The 20,360-nt window shown below is 41.9% G+C and overlaps 1 protein-coding gene across 1 annotated transcript; it reads right to left on the bottom strand.

Annotated features, from left to right (window-relative positions):
- Window positions 1-3,987: 3,987 nt before the first annotated feature.
- Window positions 3,988-20,047, bottom strand: LOC108792141 (intelectin-1a-like). The gene is made up of 9 exons (XM_018562843.1): window positions 20,026-20,047; window positions 18,877-19,013; window positions 12,678-12,858; window positions 10,890-11,137; window positions 10,049-10,211; window positions 9,676-9,689; window positions 8,204-8,238; window positions 6,678-6,852; window positions 3,988-4,144 (listed from the first exon to the last, which is right to left on the bottom strand). The coding sequence occupies exons 1-9, from the start codon at window positions 20,045-20,047 to the stop codon at window positions 3,992-3,994; spliced, it is 1,128 nt and encodes a 375-aa protein (XP_018418345.1). The 3' UTR covers window positions 3,988-3,991.
- Between the last annotated feature and the right edge of the window lie 313 nt (window positions 20,048-20,360).

The raw sequence follows: 20,360 nt of genomic DNA, 5'->3' as shown, positions 1-20,360 counted from the left end.
AGTTCAGGTTCAGACTAAATCCGGCCTCCAACCCAATTAGTTACATTCCCTGCCCTGCAGGTGACCAAAATCAAATGGGCTGGATGCTTGTGTTGACATAATTTACCATGAATGGCCAAATGGCCATATTAGGTAAATGTAATTTACATAATATATAGGTCAATGCACCCCACCTCTTTGCTTACATCATGCTCTGGGCTGGAACTTCCCTGCCCGCAGCTGATTGGGCAGCACGGAAGGAGCTTCCTTCTGTGTTCATGTGGAGCTTCATCTGGGTCCAGAGGAACTCAGGTTTATACCAGGTCCTGAGCGCCTTACTATTAGACATATCAAAGCTTCTATGAGATTTCACTGACTGGTTTGCATATACTTTAAGTTTAGTAGACAAGTAATCTAAAGTCATAAAGCAGCAGCAAAAAAGGATGTTGGACTTGACTATAAAACTTTCTTTTGCGGAAGTGTTATATTAAATTAAAAGAATGCACTGTAGATTAACTTTGTAAAGCCAAGGCCCAGGAAAAGAATTTTCCTCAGAAGCCCATTCATTGAAGATAATAAATAATCCAACAAGTTAGCACTAAGAGGGTTATTCACTTTACAATAAAAGACTTGTCAAAAACTTGTCTTTTGTTTTTTTTTCTTCAATTAAAGGATTTTTTTCAAGTCTGGCCTCTTTTTGAAAACGTAACCCTTTCATGAATGGGTAGGGGTATAAGTACCCCTTACTCATTCACAAGGGGGGGGCGCATCTGGGTACCCCTTTATTAAAGGGGTACCCTGATGTGAATATGCCCCCCTGCCCAGACCCCCACAACCAATGCCCCAGGGCTTGTGGGGAAGAGGCCCTTGTCCCCATCGGCACGGAGACAAGGTGCTTTTCCAGGGGCGGCCCTGCAAAAGCACCTTCCCAGTGCTGAGGTCATGTGGGCTGGTGTGAGAGGGGGGTGTAACTCGCTGGCCCCCCTTTCCTGCCCTGCCAGGCCTGTGCTCGGATCAAGGGTCTGGTATCAAATTTTAGAGGGGACCCCACTTTCCCCCCTGATACCCCAACTAGATATCTCCGTCCTAAGGCTGTTCCCTGGGTGCTGGAAACAGAAGCCAGTGAATATAGCATGGGCTTACCCCAAGAATCAGACAACACTGACTTTGGAGTGGAAACATGAACTGGTTTATTGAAGAAAGCACACAGAGTCTGTAGTCAGTAGGAAGGAGGCTAGCCCTCAGGCTCCACCAGCAGCTCCAGTGACGGTTCAGTCTGTCACAGGGTTCCTCCGTAAAAGGGCCTGGTATGACTTTGAGGGGGTGAACCCCACACACTTTTCTTTTTTTTTTTTAAATGGGGTCCCTCCTCACATTCCTACCAGACCTTGGGTACTGCCCTGTGGGAGGGCAGTACCCGAATCCCTGTACCCTTTTTATGGCCAATAAATAACATATAAGCTTTCAAATGGGGTCAATTGATTTTTAAAGTTCTAGCCCCATAGACTTGAGTGGAGTTTGAGTTCGAATTCAAACTTTTTTTATGTCCTAAAGTTCAAATTCGAACCGCACAGGGTGGTGTTTGGCCCATCACTACTTTCCAGGACGTACTGTATAGAGGGGTAAATCTCCTCATAGGGAGGACTTGACATAGGGTCTAACCCATCCCTTCTCTATCCAAAACTATAAAAATTAATTTCTTAACATATACTTAAAGGGACAATGTCAGTTATACCAAACCCATGTCTATTTTAAAACCAGAACTGTCCTGCTAAATCTAGATTTAGAAGGTTTGATTTTAAATATAGTTATGAAACATAAATTGCATATTTATTGACATATAGTTTCCATAAAGTTATCATATTTGATTTGGATAAAATAAGTAAGTAGTAGGTGCTGAGAAAAAGGTACATAGGAAAAGGAAATTTTTCCTATGCATTTGCAGCACAACCCTAATACGTTATTACAAGATATGGGGTGTATCCTGTAAGGAAAAGTGCGGCAACCTGAAGTAACCAACTGAAATTCACCTTCCACTGGCATGACTAAAATAAACTGAAGAATTGCTCATTTGTTATGAGTCACGGCACCGGTCCACAGAGCTTTGCATGGCCTTATATGCTGAATATATTGCACATGTCAAATAGTGGATACAGGATTGGGTGATATTTTTGATATATCTGTTATTGTTTAAATTTTTTTCATTATCTTTATTTGTTAATATTTGTGTTTTTGTTTATCTTTTACTACTCAGTACAATAGAACAATATTTAGAAGTGTGGAAAGAAAGTGCTGGACCCGTGTGGTTATTCTCTTGGTGTTTCTCATCCAAAAGTCATTATGTGACATGAATATGTGTGACCTGGCAGCTTCCACAATCCAAAGTGCAGAACACAGTAAATGTAGGCATTGAAGCACCACACCAATTAAAATAGTCCAGATATAACTCTTTTTTCCATTAAGGGACATTCACGTAGGGAACCCCTCCTCCCACTTCATCATGGATTATGTTGTGACAGGAGTACTTTGGCCTTGTCAGGAGCATCACAACACAATCCTCAATAAAAGGGTTGTGTTTTGGACGTGTTGGCTACTGTGTCTGAATGTCCAGTTTCATCTGGACTGTTTTAGTTAATGTGGTGCTTCATTTGCTATATTTACTACAATAGAACAATGCCGTTTACATTAATGTCACCTTTGTTCTAATTATGAGGTTTCTGCATTTTATGTGTTATTTTATTTTTCTAGGGATAACGCTAAACATTATATTCATTATTACTCTCTCCTCACATTACAACCCAGGGTGGGCTGTCAGTGAACACGTTATGGGTGTCGTTCAAAGCTCAGTTTTTTTTATTTTAGGCTGGAGGGACATTTTAAGTGTGTTTGTTAATCTAAATCAGGGGTAGGCAAACTCTGGCGCTACAGTTGTGGTGAAACTTTAAATCCCATCAAGAATCTGCCTGTGGGGGCCATGCCCGTGGCTTTCAGAGTCTTGCAATACCCAATGGGATTTGTAGTTGCACCACAGGTGGAGGGCTGGACTTTGCCTACCCCTGGTCTAAATTGTTCTAATTATTGTTTGTCAGACAGCAATTCAGTGTTCAGAAACATAGCTGATCATTTTGGATAGCCTCTGGCATATATCCACCTCCTCCAATGCAGTGCTAGTAAAGAGTGAAAGAAGTTAAAATATGTGGATAGTTGTGTTTTGGGTGGAAAGGCAAAGGATGAGCATAAACTACTAGAGCACTGCTAGTGGCACTGTGGTCCCCGGTACTGAAGGGTGTCTAACAGCAGTCAGCAGATCCTAGAAATTAGCCTCCTGATGCTGGTGGCTAGGAGGATATTTATCTCCACCGCAGAAGTCTTACAGTTCCTCAGTGTTGCCTGTGTGCCTGTTTTCTCCCATCTTGAACCTGCTATCTTGTCCCCCTCTCCTGCTTACCTTGTTGCAGGGAGGAGGCTGTGAGGCGGCACGTCGGTCCCGGTGATCGGTGGTCGATTGGTAAGGTCTGCTCCAGTCAATCCTGCACAATCCTTTCGGCCAGCGTTTACTGAAAGAGAGGTGGCCGAAAGGATCCGAGTGGCGGCGCAGACTCAGGTACACGGTCTGCATCTGTCAGAGATGCAGACCGTGTAGCTGCTCCCGCAAGTCAGGCATGCGGTCTGTGACCACTTACCTGACTTCTGAGCTGGCTGCGGGCCACAAAGTACCGGCTCGCGGGCCGCAATTGGCCCACGGGCCGGTACACTGCTGCCCTCTTGGAATCTGCCGCCCAAGACAAACGCCTTTTTAAACCAACAGCTAAAATAGCATTTCTGTCTACTGTATATACACAGTGAGTGAACAGATTTTATGCAACATTATTCTTTATCAAAGTAAACAAAAGAGAGAAGAATGTGAATAGCATTTCTGTCTATATGGACAGTGAGTGAAATAGATTTGATGCAACATTATTTTTTATTGAAGTAAACAAAAGAGAGAAGAATGTGAACAACTGTTTACAGATTAACGATAGAAGAGTAGGACTGCAGCCTCAGTGATCTCCTTGGTGGTGCTACTTCCAACGTGTGTTCCATAGCCATCCCAGTCAAAGGATGCAAAGTCTCCACACTGACGAGGTGATGCCTCTGGCATGTATCCACCTCCTCCAATGCAGTGCTAGTAAAGAGTGAAAGAAGTATGAAATATTACCAACTAATTAGCGCTTCCTTGCATAACATGCATTAAAAGAAAAGTCATCAGTCTCACAAAGATCCCCACAGTGTTTTAGGGGGTGGGATTTCTCATTTGGCGGTCCTGTCCACAAGCCCAGTGATTTGGCTTGGGTTTTATGGGCTGCTTCGCTCGCTGTTGTGGTCACCCCTGCCTCTGAAGTCCAGCGAAGTTCTACTCAATCTAAAACCAAGTGGGCTCTCTAAATATAAATTTGTCTTGATGACCCATGTTTTGACTGCTGTCAAACAAGTCATTGCAAAGCCCTAGAACTCCGCCTCCTTACGCTTCACTGCAGTGAAATCTCGAGTCCACACTACATTTACCTATGAGAAACCATTTACGAAATTATCAGGCTCAATGGCAAAATTTCATAAGGTTTGGGATCCATCGCGATGTCTGCCACCTGACTTTGACAATCGATTATTGGTTATTTAGCTCTCAATAGTGATTATGAGGCATGAGTGGCGGAATTGTCCTGAACCCCTGGGACACACCTTCTTCTTCTGTTTCCCCTCTCTTCTTTTTCTGTTTCTCGCCCTGTCTTTTCTCTATTCCTGTGTTCTCGCTCTCTTCTCTTTTTCCCCCTCCTTTATTTTTCTCTTTGTCGCATTGAGTTACATCTATTTTGTCACAACACAACCTAAAGTGTTTATCGGCTTATACTTTGGCTACCAGGTGATGCTGCAATTTATACACTTGTGCCGCTGGAATACATATTGGAATATACTCTTATTATGCTTTTACTAAGTTCCGCGTTTTAGCCAATGTTTGTTGTATTCTTTTTTATTATGTAATAATACAAATATTAAAAAGAAAAGTCCTCCAAGCACTCAGTGGAAGGGCTTTTGCTGAGTGAACTAATTAAATATTAGCTGTATTAAATAATAAAAACACAGTTTGATGCAAATAAATTATAAAAGTTGCTTTTTTAAACTAGAATCCTCTTATGTGTTACGGAACAAGCAGCTGTTGCAATATTTTGAGAATTGTATGCATTACTTGCTGTTGATCTGTTTATTATTAAAGTCTGCAAGATGATTCAGTACACATATAATTGAGTGTTTCTCCTGCATTGGAGCTTTCAGCATTTTTCCAATTGTATTACATGCCACTGGTATGTTTTAGAATCAGTGGTTTCGCTATTGGTTCCTAGACAAACTCATTTCAACAAGTACAAAGTGTTTACATATATAATATAGTGAATTACAAATCTCACAGGGATTATTCTTTCATTAAAGATAGGTTATAATTATCATCTATGCCTTTGCCCTTTTGCATCCATTGATTGGTTAATAGCCCTCCCAAGGCAAGATATGCAACATATAAAAAGATATATATGTATACATATGTTTTGCACACAATAAGGGGGTTATTCACTATTGAGTCGAAGGATAAAGCCCTAGCTTCTGCTGATCCGTTGGCTCTCTTCGGCCGCCGGAGCCCTTTAGTTCAGTCGAACCGAAGAGCTGCTGTACGGGCTATTCACAATAGCCCGTACAGCAGCCGAAGGCAGCCGAGTGGCTCAGCCGAGCCGAAGGCATATACTTCGGCTCAACTGAGCAGAAGTGAAAGCCAAACTGAGACTGAACCTTCGACTGACCATTCTCCCCACAAATGACAGCTGGGCAGAGACAGCTGTGATCTCACGGCTCGCTCCACCCAGTTGTAATGACAGATCAGCGTCCCCAAATGACCTGGGGGCGCTCATCTGTCATTAAACAATAATAACTGGGCGGAGCAGGCCGTGGCAGTTGTTATTCATTGGCCGGGACCTTCTAGAAGACTCTAGCAGGTTCCGGTCAGTAGGAAACAGTCACTGCTAGCTCCGCCCAATTGTTTTTTCTTTTATTTTAAATAGTTTTCTTTTATTAAAAATGTTCCTATTTTGGATGATTTTTAAAATAAGTTCTTAACCTTTTTTTAAATTTTATTTTCACTCTCTTCACTTATTTGCTATTCTGCTCGGTACCACGAAGGTACCAAGCAGAATAGACGAGCCGATTGCCGCTCGGCTGCATTCGGCTATTCATTCACTGCCGTTCGACCCCTATAAGAATTGGGGCGAATGGCAACGAGTGAGCTGCCGGAGCTTTGGCTCAGCTGAACATGCAGAGCATGTTCGGCTGACCGAAGGCAGCTGTGCAGAGCCAATGTACGGCTGAAGTCAGCCGTACTGAGCCGGAGTGCATAGCTGAACCTCGTTCGGTTCTGTTCACTTCGGCTCAATTACTCACTTGGCTGCCTTCGGCAGCTTTGTGAATAACCCTGTAGGTCTTATCAGTGTATGATATACAACAATAGCTTCTACACCTTAATGTAGCAAACAACTTGTTGTAAAACCTGCAAAACATTGTATCACTACTAAAGGAATATCATTGCTTACATGCTCCACAACAATTGCTCCTACCACTTTATGTAGCAACTATATGATTCTACAAAGCACATTGTATCAGTTCTAATGCAGTATAATGCTTACATGCTCTCCATTACAGCCCGTCACTTTCACACCAGCACAAAGAGCCAGGGGAGCTCTTTCCGTGTTAATAGCTCGGAACTGGACATAGCCGGCAGTGAACTCGCCTGTAGCGAGAGAAAGGTGCATTAACTTTGTGTTCATTATTTTGCAGAACTCATATAAATAATGCAGAAAGCTTTATTCATTAAACAATTGAAGCAGCAAAGTGCAGTAATGCTCATTTGTGTCAATAATAAGCTCTGATGAACCCCCAAACTAACTGGGGAGCAAGGAAGAGTCATGTTGCACAGAGTTCCATTTCATATTCCTCAATTCTCAGAAATTTGCAAGATAGCAACAAAACAATCAGATTTAAATCCTCTGTCTGTGGAGAGAGGTGGTCAATTTAAAAAGCCATAGATCAGACTGAAACACCCTTAAAAAAAAGAAAAAAAGAAAAAACACAAGACATACTAGCAGAGCCATCATAATTAACATTTCCATTTAAAGCACCTTGACAGGAAATAGGCCCAGTGTCATTAACCCCTATTAGTAAGATGTCCCTTAAGCCAGAACCGGTAGCTATTGTAAGCCAAAGTGTACTAATGGAATCATGTTGTAAATGCCATGCATGGTATGCAACTCTGCAATACACATATGTGAGTGTGTTTTTTCAACTACCCAAAGTTTCATACAATATGAAAGGTACTATGATGGAGTTTGATTCATAAAAATAATTATTCTAATATATAAGAAAATAATAATCAAGTAGGTACCACATACACCTATGTTCAAGGAGCAGAAGGCTTATACTATACATTAAATTTCCTAGGCAAGATATGCATGAGATTTATACCATGTTTGGTCTCTGTCCATATTTTATACTATGTTGTTAGTCCTGCCTGGCGTGGCAATGAGTGTCACAGACATTTCTTAAAGGTCAGAATTGTTACAGCAGATACTGTGATTGGTGCATGTTTCTGTTAAAACACGTGGTGGCAGCTACCATTAACTGTGGCAGCTACCAAACTTAACTGTGGAGTAAATACACCACTGTAATGATAACTTCAGTCTGCTGGCACCTACATTGTTGTCACACAACCTGGAAAATCTCTGTGAAGGGTGAGGCTGAGAGTGCAATATCCTGGTGGCAGGGTAGGATCTGAGACCTCCACAGTCACATTCAGTAAGACGTCACTTTACTGTTCTAGATTAGGACAGAATACATTGTGACTGGCTCTATGGTAGTGAGTAGGGATAGTCCGCCGGTTCAATTCGTGCACGAGTTTGAATCGAACATCGGCCGTTCGAGCGTTCGCCGAACTTCATGGGATGTTTGCGGCCTGTTCGACCGTGCAACGTCCCATACGGCAAAGAGCCCTCCGAAGCTCTAATTACACATTCTTACTCATTCACAAGGGAGGGGGGCGGCATCTGGGCGCCCCCTTAATTAAAGGGGGACCCCGTTGCAAATAAGCCCCCTTGCCCGCAGACCCCCACAACCACCGGGTCAGGGTTGTGGGGACGAGGCCCTTGTCCCCATCGGCATGGGGACACCCTCCCAGTGCCGAGGGCATGTGGCCTGGTGTGGGAGGGAGGGGGGGGCGCTCACTCGTGCCCCCCTTTCCGGCCCTGCCAGGCCTATGCTCGGATCAAGGGTCTGGTATGGAATTTTAGGGGGGACCCCACGTTTCCACCCCCCCATTTTGGGGGGGTGGGGTTCCTCCTTAAAATTCCTACCAGATCTTAAGCCTGGTATGACTTTAAGGGGGAACCCCATGTGGCGATAATGGGGGTCTGAGTCTGAATATTAAAAAATAGAATTCTTTTATCCCCAGTCAGAGCAAATACAGGCCTTCGTTTACTCATTTGCCAGGCCTTCCACATTCCACAGAACAGAGATCTGCTATCTGGCTGTGATCTTTTATTGCCCCCTAGCAGAAGTGAGCCTCTAAGCCTTTTATGGCTGTCCCTAATTAAAGGCATGGCACCAGGCCCTCATCTATTACCAGTGGACAAGTTAATGTAAACAAGCATGTCCGGTAGAGGTGACCCCACATTCACCCAAAAGTCATAAACCTGAGTTACCAAATCAAGCTACATTTCATAATTTGGAATTGGGCGGGGATAGTGTAAAATGAAGGGTTATCCTCCTCCCTGCTTTCCCTCCCCAGCCCTGCCCTAAGGGCCGGCTCTGGGACACCCTCCAAAAGGGGCGTATAAAACATCTGTCTAGGCGACTAGAGTTGGTTCTTATCGTTTTGAAAAATATCATCAAGGAACTAAGAAGTGTTAACATCGCAGAAGAGTACCCCTTTAATCTCTGGACATTATCTGCTGGAAGCCTGCTTGAAGAAGAGCCTGCAGACTTCTCCTTTGCTTATTGTACTCGGTCAGAACTCCTAATTCCAGGACTGTTGAGTATTCTCCTTTTATTTTATTTTATTTTGCTGTTGTGTATATATTTTGTCTCTTTTTATTAAATCTTTTTCTGTATATTTTCTGCACCGTTTCTTATATTAAAGGACAATCTTAAAAATTGTTAAGCTTATCTCTACGCTCTAAATACGAACTTAAAGTATCCTTGCCTCTGTGAAGAGCGCCACTATATAGTGAATCCTGCCATATTCATGTCTGAGAGGACAGCGATATCACAGGCATTGTTTAAGTGTTTAAATTGTTGCAGCATTTGCTGGGCACGGTTTGTGTTCCTTTACGAAAAACACATGGTGGCAGTAAACGTTTGTGGGTAAAGGGTTAACTGTGGAGTTAACCAACCCTGGTGAGGATCGCTCTCAGTCTGCTGGCCTGAGATTGTGTGATGCAAGCTGGGAAATCTCTGTGAAGGGTGAGGCTGAGAGTGGTATCACCACGTCCTTGTGACGCCAACGCTCAGGTTCAGACTTGTCTATAGTCAAATGGGATTGACGTACAGCGGGTTTGGGCCGGGCATAAGTCACACCCCCACACACTTTTTTGTTTTGTTTTTTTACATGGGGTCCCTCCTCAATATTCCTACCAGACCTAAAGGGTCTGGTATTGTTGGGAGGGGGAACTGCACACTTTAAGAGTAAAAAAATGGTAAAGGGGACCCCCCAGGCACGATATTTGAAGGAATTTTTCATTTTTATTCTTAACCTTTAAGTGATGTTAAAAATCACACCTTTTATGGCCAATAGCTTGCATATAAGACTTCTTAAAGGGGACAATCAAAGTTCGACCCCCATTGACTTGCATTAGGTTAGAGTTCGTTTCATAAACTGGTTAGTTTGAATTTAATGGGAATAGGAAGTGTTCATTTTTTTCTAAAACTTTGCTAAGCAACGAAAATCCCTTTGTAGTGGCAGCTCCACCACATAAACCATGGCACCTTCTTATATCCCACAAACTACATACCTTGTAAAGCTGGAAGAGGTTACCACCCTCCTGAGTAAAGAAACTGTTGTCTGTACGATATCTCAATAGAGATGAATCCCTCCACACAGACAACGGTGTGTTATTGGGAACATGCCACAGACCCAGATCTTTGGCAGTAATATCATAATATCCTGGATTCTAAAAACACAAATCATTTAAAAATAGATTTATTTTTATTTTTAGACTTTATAAAAAATCATTTAATAGAAGGCATTGTAGGAATTTCCCCTAATTTTTGTTTAGCGCTATCTTGTCTATTAGGGCCAGACTGAAGTCAATTTAAAAAGGGAAGCTTGTGTAATTGTAAAAATTTAATTGTAAAGTGTAAAATGTATGGTTGGGAGTCTCCAAGCGAATTGGCAGGCTTCCATTGACTTCATATAATAGGAAAACACTTTAGAATCTGCTGAAATCACAGTAACAATATACATAGACCACACAAAAGCAAACATTTTTGTGCTCTTTTTTACCTGGGACACAAAGGCATTCAGTATGAACAGGCAAGAAGCTGAAAGGTAAAACACCACCATACTTGCACCACCATACTTGCAAACACCACCATACTTGTAAATATTGATTTGTGTGTTATTTGTAAATATGTAACTCTACCAATAAATATATATTGCTGATTGAACTACTTCTTTTGTCTAAGAATCCCCATATCTGTTTTTGTGAATATTCTTAAAGTAAGTGTAATATATTTACATAGCCATTTTACCTGGGAAACAATTTACAAACATGCCTCTCACTTACCTTATGTGAGGTAAGCTAGATAAAACATAACAGTTCTGTTTTACATAAAATTAATTGTAATACCTTGTAATCATCACTGGTTGCACCACTTGGTAGCCCAAATGTGGCATAATTTGCCCAGTTCCCTTCTCCAGCTGGATTATTAGGGTTGTTTCCCTGCTGGCTGGACCAGCGATCTCCTGGTGTGCATTTCCCATTCATGTTGTTCTCATGTACACTTGCCACCAGCGTCCAACCTCCACCATTGGTTGACATATCACAGAAGGTCTGGTAGGTCTCTCCCTCTTCAGTGGTCAGCGTGTAAATACCATCTAGAGTAGCAGTATAGTGACAGGAATTCATGTACACTATGAAGCCAATAAAATGAGGATAGAATCAAAAAGACCTGCGCTATGGGTGAAAAATTACTAAGCTGATGTGCTAAAAAAGTGCCTAAAACCACACCCTAAAATTTGTATCACAACTTGCACTGTGCTATAAAGTTATAAACTTCTAATATCAACAATAAATGTGAACAATTATAAAATCCCTATAAAAATATGCGACATTTAAAAATTCAACTATATTTTCAGTGTCAATATATCTGTGCCAATATATTTATAAGCATCCTGTATATCCAGATCCAAATCTGTTATTTTCCTCAATCGCCGCTCAGCTGCTCAGATGAATAACAGATTGTTTAGGATTCTTGTTGGTGGAGTCAAATAACATGATATGTTATGACCATCTTATTTAAGAGGTAATTGAGATCTGGGAAGTGCAAATCTTTTTCCTGATTACAAAGGGTGTATTGGTTGGCACGGAGGCACAGAACACTTTATGAGTGGTACAAGCATTTTTAATCAGCACATTCTTTGAACAGATTTGATTTTAAACAGATAAATAGTTGGATAATAGTACTCTATCACTAGCAGGGCTATTCACAAAAGGGAGAAGTCAGGAGAAGTGAACAATCTAAGACAACATAGCTGAACTGGAAAGTGAGCTGAATTGGAGAACTTTTCCAAATCAGCTATTTTTGCCTAGATTGTTCACTTCTCCTTCCTTCTTCAAACTCTTCACACTTTTGTGAATAACCCTGTAAGAGTGGACTGATATAGCCATTTTGGGAATTTCCACAGCATTGATTTGGACATATACTGGATGCTTACAAATATACACTGAAAATATAGTTGAATCTTTACATTTTGCACATTTTTATAGAGATTTTATAATTGTTCACATTTATTGTCAATAGTAGAGGTTTATAACTTTATAGTGCAGTGCAATTTGTGATAGAATATGGGTTATGCATGCACCACAATCTCCTATCTTAATAATAAATAGCAGCCATTTTACAGACACCGAAATTAAATAGTTTCTCTGTCTTTGCCCTTACAATTGCTCATATCAGCTAACGTAAACCACTTCTGTTTTAAAAATGCTCTTCTCTCTACAGTCTCTCATGAATGCAGTTGCAAGACTCTACTATACTTCCAACTGTCCCTAATTTGTCTTCCATTTCTATCAGTTGTTTTCCCTACCACTATCACTGACAGGTTAGAGAAGAAAACTAGACATCTATTTTGTATGAGCAACGTGGGGATTTTCCAGATGTCCAAAAAAAAGAAATTTATTTTTACAGTGAAGGGTTTATTGCAAACCCATAAACATACTGTATACTATACTTATGTAGGAAAAATGTGGTCTTGTTTAACTGGTCTTATCCTTAAAAATGTATATAATATTTGCATTATAAATATAACAGCCAGTCGCTATGCTAGATCATCGATGACCTATTGTACATAGTGTTTGAAAATATATTGACCATGATCATATATGTGTATTATGATATATAAACGTGTATCTCACCTTTAGCGTGGGTGTGTAAATTCTTGATGACCTTACAGCTCCTGTATCCAGAGTCGGGTCCTCCAGTAGGGTACCCAAAATCTGAAATGATAACATTTGCAGTGTCATCGTCCCAGCATGCCAACAGGTTAAGGATGGTCTGTTTCTTCTCAGAAAGGCCAGCATATTTTAAAATAAGGACCTATATACATTCAGAGAAACAAACATATATTTTCTTCCTGCATTTCTTGACAGCCAGTTAGTGTTCCTTGATTATAACATGTGTTTAAAGAGAACTATGGGGTAAGTTTTTTTCCCCATAGTTCTCTTAAGGGTCACGGGAGGACATATACTAGCGTCCTCCTGTGACCCAAAGCTCAGTATACAGCGAGCTGACGCTGAGGCCGCGGCTGGGACGGATCCCTGCATGAATGACAGCTGACTCTGCCTATCTAGAGGCAGAGCCAGCTGTACCCACCCCCATCTGTTCCTTCAGTCAGCGCCTGAGGATCGGAGCGGGGAGGGGGGAATCCCTGCAGGGAGCCGTGACTGACAGTTACGGCTCTCTGCAGGGAGATGATCGAGAAGTGAGCGAATGATGGTATGCGTTCGCTCACTTCCCGATCTATTGAGCCGACGCGTGACAGTTTCATTGTCACAGGTCGGCTTGAACTATGAGGATGAGTTATTTTCCCTCACCTCATAGTTCTCCTTTAAGTCTGAATTAATCTATCCTCATATCATATCTATTCCAGCTGGCTCTTGACATGATGATAAACCCATCTTGCTTTGTTAGTGCTATGCATAGTAACATGTGCCATATAGTGTCTTGCTGAGTGTAGAGAGGCATGTGAGTTTCACAGGCTTACATTACACTTACAGTACATTGGTGACTGGTGACAGGATAATCCCATCATTCTGTACAATGAGTGCTGGTCCGTGAAGGGACAAGTGCTCATTGAGTTACTGCTGTTGATGGGTCCCCCAGGGTCCGAGGCAGTCCCTCAACAGCATATAAGTTGGTCACAGTTCTCTGATCACAGCGAGAGCTGATCGATGTGATCGCAGAGCTCTGAGTCACATAGCCGGCAGCAGTTCAGCACTGTTTTGTAAACAGTAAGTCGGCTGTGTTGACAAACTGATAAAAGTATCTCTAGGCAGAATACTATATTCCACTTAGAGATACTAAGTATCAAAGCCCCTGAAAAAACACACAGGGACCATGGGGAACATGGGGAACAAAGGTAATCACCCTCCAGAAGGATGGACAGTGACAGTACCAATTCAGAGATAATTTGAGGAGCTACAATGGAGTGATACACAAAAAAAGCTACATTTGTGTTAATTGGTAGGGTACTTGCATGCATCTTTAGGTTGTAACTCCTGAATTTAGTGTCACTTTAAGAATTTATGACCCCTGCTAACAGTGATACTCCCAGCACAAGCACATGCTGACATTTTGGTAACAGAATACAAATATCTGAGTACATCTGCTGTAGATAATGGCTCTTTCTACACAAATAACATACTCACCCCATTTGTCAGCAAAAGCTCCAGCAAGTGCCAAAGAGAGGACTAGAAGACAGTGCACCAACATCTTCACCTGAGCAAAATAGAAACATGTAATAAATGTATGTATTCCCACTGTTGTAACATAATCACATTTCACATGCCAAATGAGATCAGCTTAAAAATTGATACAGATGTAAATATAAAACAGAATCATGTTGAAATTACAATAAAAGTATTCAAACGTTAATGATCAGGAGTTCTGCTAAAAATCATTATAGGGAGACATAGAGACAAATAGACTGCGCACTTTGCAAGGGAATTTGCACTCTGCGGGGAAGTTTCACCTTAGTTTAGTGAAGGAGGTAAAGCTCTGCTGACTTCCATCACCCAATCATGTGCAAGCAAGATACTGTTTTTGCTATTCTCTTTGCACGTAATTGGGTATTCTTCTCAAAGTAAAATTTCACCACATTCACCAAGCTAAGGGAAACTTCCCCTGCAAAGTGCAAATTTCCTTGCAAAGTGAAGAGCTTATTCGCCCCCATTATCTTCTTACCAGCTGCACTTCAGAGACTCTTCCACCACCGGACTGTTATACATTTGAATCTGTTCAGTCTGATGTCACCTTTTATAGTTTTTGTAACAGCCTTATGCAACAACATATACTTCCACAGAATAAAATAACCTGTTCTGATTATTTAAACATCTGTTTTCTGAAGTAGTGATAAAGACTTATCTAAAGCACACAATTTGACATCTTAAACAAGATTGAATATCTAAGGCTTCTTTTGAATTCTGTTGCCCCAACTCTAATAAAACTGTTCCTTTTCAATTGCATATAGAAGTCTGAGAATGAGGAAGAATGAGATCCCCTATGATGCGTGTCATCAATCATTATAGACAGCAATGAAAACATATTTTTTGAGTAGAATGGGGAAGAGTTAGAACTCCTTTCAGGTTTGTATTAATGTCTGTGTCTTCACTCAGACAATATACCCCCCCTTTTGGTCTAAATGATGTCAGAGACAGAACTAGATGTAATAGGCGGGAAGGTTCCCGGCAGTGTTGTAGGCATCAGATAAACCCCAAATCCGTCCCTATTCTATCCAAAACTAGAATAAAGATTTAGCCTAGAGTTGAACTCCAGGCAGATATATAACATAAAAAATAAATGCAGGCCTGTACTCTTTAATATGCCATTAAACATATTTTTAAGTGCAAGCAATGTAAGTCCCTCAATGTGACTAGGTCTCTTGGAATCCCCTATGCAGCAGTACTTAGACTGGGACAGGGAGAAGAGCACAAGGACTGGGGAAGGGAAAAGACTTGTAAGTGTTACTTATCTGCAGACGAGAAAAGATAGCTGTACTGCCCTACTAGACAGGGCTGTGCTGTGTGGCAGAGCAGTGTAAATCATAGGACTAGATGGGCAGAAATACAAATCCTTTGGCAGGTAAAATAGCTGGCTGCTGCTAATTACTTTAAAAATCCTCCTATCAGTGAAGCTGGGTCCTACTCACAGCATTATACTTCTGGCCTTGCGGGGGTTAAGAGCAGCAGCTCTAAATGTGAAGTATTTCCATCGTTCACCTTCTGTTTCCTACCGCCTGGCCTTGTCACTAGTGATGAGCCGAACACCCCCTTGTTCGGCTCATCACTTTAGAACAAGGGAAACGTCCAAAATCGATCTCAAACTCAATGCAAGTCTATGGGGCTATAACTTTACAAATCCATAGCCTTATAGCCTTAAAGCCTTATATGCAATTTATTGGCCATACAAAGGGTATGGTGATTGGGCACTGATATGACTCAATGATTTTTTTTTTTAAACACACAATGTACAGGGATTAGGAGTATGTAACACAGAGGGTACAGGGGTCTGGAGTGTGTAACACACAAAGAACAGGGTGTCAGGAGTATGTAATGCTCAGAGTGCAGGGGTCAAGAGTATGTAATGCACAGAGTATAAGGGACAGGGAAGTGACACATAGAGCAAAAGTGTCAAGAGTGCATAACACACAGAGCGTAGGGGTCAGGAGTGCATGACGCAGAGAACAAAAAGGTTGAAAGTTCATAATAGACATGGTGCTGACCTCATTCAGCCTGTGCCATGTGAAGGGATTCTCCTGCTGCATGGAAGTTAGGGTTTCTATTTATCATATGAAACCATGATTGTCCTTTAACTTTGTTACTACTGCTAACTTTTTACAAATTCATTTATTTTACATTAGATAACAATTTAGAAGGAAGAATGATAAAAGAAAACTGTAGCCAGATGTATATAACAAATAGTTACCAGCTTCTTTTAACAAATGCAATTATGTGTAAAAAAACCTGCTTCTATTTGCCAGTCCATTACCTTTCATATTGTCATTGTTTCTTACCTGACCACAAAGTTTCCAGATAACAAGATATAGCAATTCTCTTTTACTCTAGGCTTTATTTAGTTAGCAGGAAATGTTCCATGACTGAGTTTACATAGTCAGCTTTATCTGCAGGATCAACCAGTTTCTTTGGATGTGACCAAACATTTCTGTGTACATTAGTGACAATCATGGACTTTACTTTATTCCTGAAGATGAATTACGTTGTCACATAGCAATGCAGCCTTGCCAGGCATTAATCATTTCTTCAACTCTTCTCCTATGATGGAAAATTACTAGTATGGTTTAGATTTGTTGTTAACATCCCTGTACCTTTAAAAGACAGCTCTGGCAAGTAAAATAAACAAGTTACAAATTATACTTGAAAATGAAGGACATAGAAATTATGTGGAAATGGTGTTAAAAATGACATCTCCTTAATAGAGTAACTTTCAGTAATACAAATTTAGTTGGGAAGGCCACTATAAGCAGGACAAACCTGGGGCCACTCTTGTCAGATTTGTGGTCTAGAGCCTAGAGAGATCATTCTGATAAGATGAATGGTAAAGTTCTTATATAATGATTAGCACATCCCAAACATAATGACTGGTTAAACTGTCACTTTATTGGCAATGCTCAGAGACAACAAGTTTTAACCCTGCTGGGTCTTGGTCACAATCCAAAACCTGAATTGCGGATAAGAACAAGCAAGATTCTATCCCACTTCAACCTAACCACTGAACCATCACGTTCTAAAACAATTCATCCCCACACAGTTACCTCCTTATGTATCACTTCCCCCTCCCTTTTAGATTGTAAGCCGTCACCATCTTGTCTTGAATTGTATTGTGATTGTAACGTCTTCCTTATATTGTAAAGCGCTGCGCAGACTGTTGGCACTATATAAATCCCGTATAATAATAATAAGGTCTAAACGTTTTGTCTGTGACAATTTCTTTGTGTTTTTTCAATGGAGTCAGTAAAGGTCAGTGAAAAACAATTATTTCAATTGATATGTGTTGATCATTCTATAAGCACACATATTCTGCACTCTTGGACATATTACATAGTTACATAGTATTTGAGGTTGAATAAAGACACAGGTCCATCGAGTTCAAACTTTGTGTGTTTGTGCCTGCGTGTGTGTGTATATGAATCCCTGTGTGGTCTAGTTTTTAAGAGTACCTGTACCCCTGTATAGTATGGTCTCTGAGGAAGGTATCTAAATGATTTTTGAATGATTCAATACTCTCTGCTGATACCACTGCTTGTGAAAGAGAGTTACAAAATGTAACCACTCTAACTGAAAAGAAACCCCTACGCCCTTTGTGTTTAAATCTTTTTTCCACCAATTTTAGGTGGTGGCCTCTAGTCTTCTTAATAGAGTTTACAGTAAAAGGTTTATTGATGATGTTGCCATCACCACCAAACATTTTGTACATCAAAATCATATTCCCCTTAATCTCCTCACTTCCAGCATGAACAAATTTAAATTTAGCAACCTTGTCCCATAGCTTTGGTCCTCCAGTCCCTTAATGTAGTTTCGTTGCCCTTCTCTGGACTCTCTCTGGCTCAAGGACATCTTTTCTGTGGATTGGTGACCAAAATTGAAGCACATACTCCAGATGAGACCAAACCAGTGATCTATAAAGTGGCAAAAGTATTGCTTAGTCTCTACAGTACATCCCCTTTTTAACGCATAACAGTACTTTGCTAGCTTTGTTTTCTGCAGCCTGGCATTGCATGCTATTTTTCAGTCTGTAGTCGTCTATGACCCCCAAATCTTTTTCCTTTTCTGACTTCCCTAGTGGAGTTCCCATTAATTTGTATTCCGCTTGCCTACTTTTAACCCCATTACTTTACATTTTTCAACATTAAACCTCATCTGCCATGTAGTTGCCCACTCCCCTATTTTATCCAGGTCCTCCTGTAATGTTATAATATTGGATCAGATATAACAAACTGGTGAGCTGACCACTTTTCTTATATCAATATACAAGTTGCATGATACTTGGCTTGGGTGAAGGTGATGCTGCGATCAGGATTAGTAAAAAAATCATGTTAAAAAAAAACCTCTTAAGCAGAAGGCTGACAATACCAGTATTGAGGAGTGAATGTGTCAAATTGCACTATAAGAATATTCGGTTTTTAATAGAGATTTCAATTTCATTAAGCAAAATTCCTTAACTGGTTATCTGATGTGGTATGGTAGAGATTTCCCCACTCTTGGACCTACCAAACATAGGCGCCCGCATGGGGTGTGCCGGGTGTGTCTGTCCCTCTTTCCGAGCACAACACCCGAACCAGGGGCAGACTGGACCTGCGATGCCCTGCCGGCGGCATACCGAGGCTTTGGGGCTGTCAGTGTTGTGGGCAGTGGTGCATTCCTCCTCACAGCCACTACTTCTTTGTCCTCCCGCCTCCCATACAGTGCAGGCTCTGCCGGAGGCGGGGCATCTTTTTAGTGTCCTGCCTGAACAGGCTGCGGGGAACAGACAGAGTGTGGAGAGAAGTACCGGGGGCATAGCATGGTGGGAGCAGCACGGGGGCGATTGGGCTTGGAGCAGTCTAATTTGCTGTTAAGGTCACAATCATAAGGAAACTGTTCTGGGCTATAATTACCTTAAGGTATACATTTGAAAAAATTGTGGAATGTGGTTCAAGTGGAAAAAACACATTTGGTATAGGATCCTACAATTTGAATGTGATAAAGGAGTTAAATGGGTTCTTAATTTTGACAGAGCTAACTTAGCAATTTCAGCTTTTGATTTCAGATAGTTGTATGCAATGCTGAAACTAGGGGGGTAGGTGTCCCGGGCACCGCATCAGCAGGGGCGCTGCTGGCAGGGCCAGTGATGGATCCAGAAGGGGAAACTACTAGCATTATAACTGCCGGACGGGCAGCACCGCTCCCTCCCCCACCGCTATGCAGGCAGTGCTCTGGTGAGACTGCATATAGCATTGGTGAGACCACACAGCCCTGGTGAGTCCGCATGTAGTCCTGGTGAGACCTCACGTAGCCATGGTGGGACTGAACATAGCCATGGTGAGACTGCATAGCCCTGGTGAGGGCACACGTAGCCCTGGTGAGGGCGAACGTAGTGCTGGTGAAACTGCACACAGCACTGAAGAGACTGCACATAGCCCTGGTGAGAGTCACACAGCCCTTTTTAGGCCGCACATAGCCCTGGTGAGACCTTACATAGCCCTGGTGAGATCGCACATAGCCCTAGTGAGGGCGCACGTAGCCCTGGTGAGACACCGCACAACCCTGGTGAGAGCCCGCACAGCCCTAGTAAGAGCACACAGCCTTGGTGAGACCCCACACAGCCTTGGTGAGACCGCACATAGCCTTGGTGAGACTGCACAGCCCTGGTGAGGCCGCACAGCCCTGGTGAAACCGCACATAGCCTTGGTGAGACACTGCACAACCCTTGTGAGACCCAGCAGAGCGCTGGTGAGACTGTACAGCGCAGGTGAGACGGCACACAAACCTGGTGAGACCCGCACAGCCATGGTGAAACCCTGCACAGCCTTGGTGAGACCATACACAGTCCTGGTGAGACTGCACAGCACTGGCGAGACCTTGCACTGTCCTGGTGAGACTGCACAGCCCTGGTGAGACCTCACAATGTAAGCACACACCATGCATTACATTTTTTCACACATGCAGATTTTTGTACTTTGGAGGTTGGTGAATCAGGCTAATTAGCTGACTTTTAGGAATACCGAACATTAACATCTCCCCCATCATCCCCTCTTCCTTTTCTTTTCTTGTACTTTGAAATTTGTCTTCACAGACACACATTATATTATTCACATTCAGTTT

Source organism: Nanorana parkeri, unplaced genomic scaffold (assembly GCF_000935625.1).
Source record: "Nanorana parkeri isolate BGI_ZX_2015 unplaced genomic scaffold, ASM93562v1 scaffold606, whole genome shotgun sequence".
NCBI classification, from domain to species: domain Eukaryota; kingdom Metazoa; phylum Chordata; class Amphibia; order Anura; family Dicroglossidae; genus Nanorana; species Nanorana parkeri.
The sequence above is the reverse complement of the archived record's forward strand: the minus strand, read 5'-3'. Positions and strand labels throughout refer to the sequence as shown.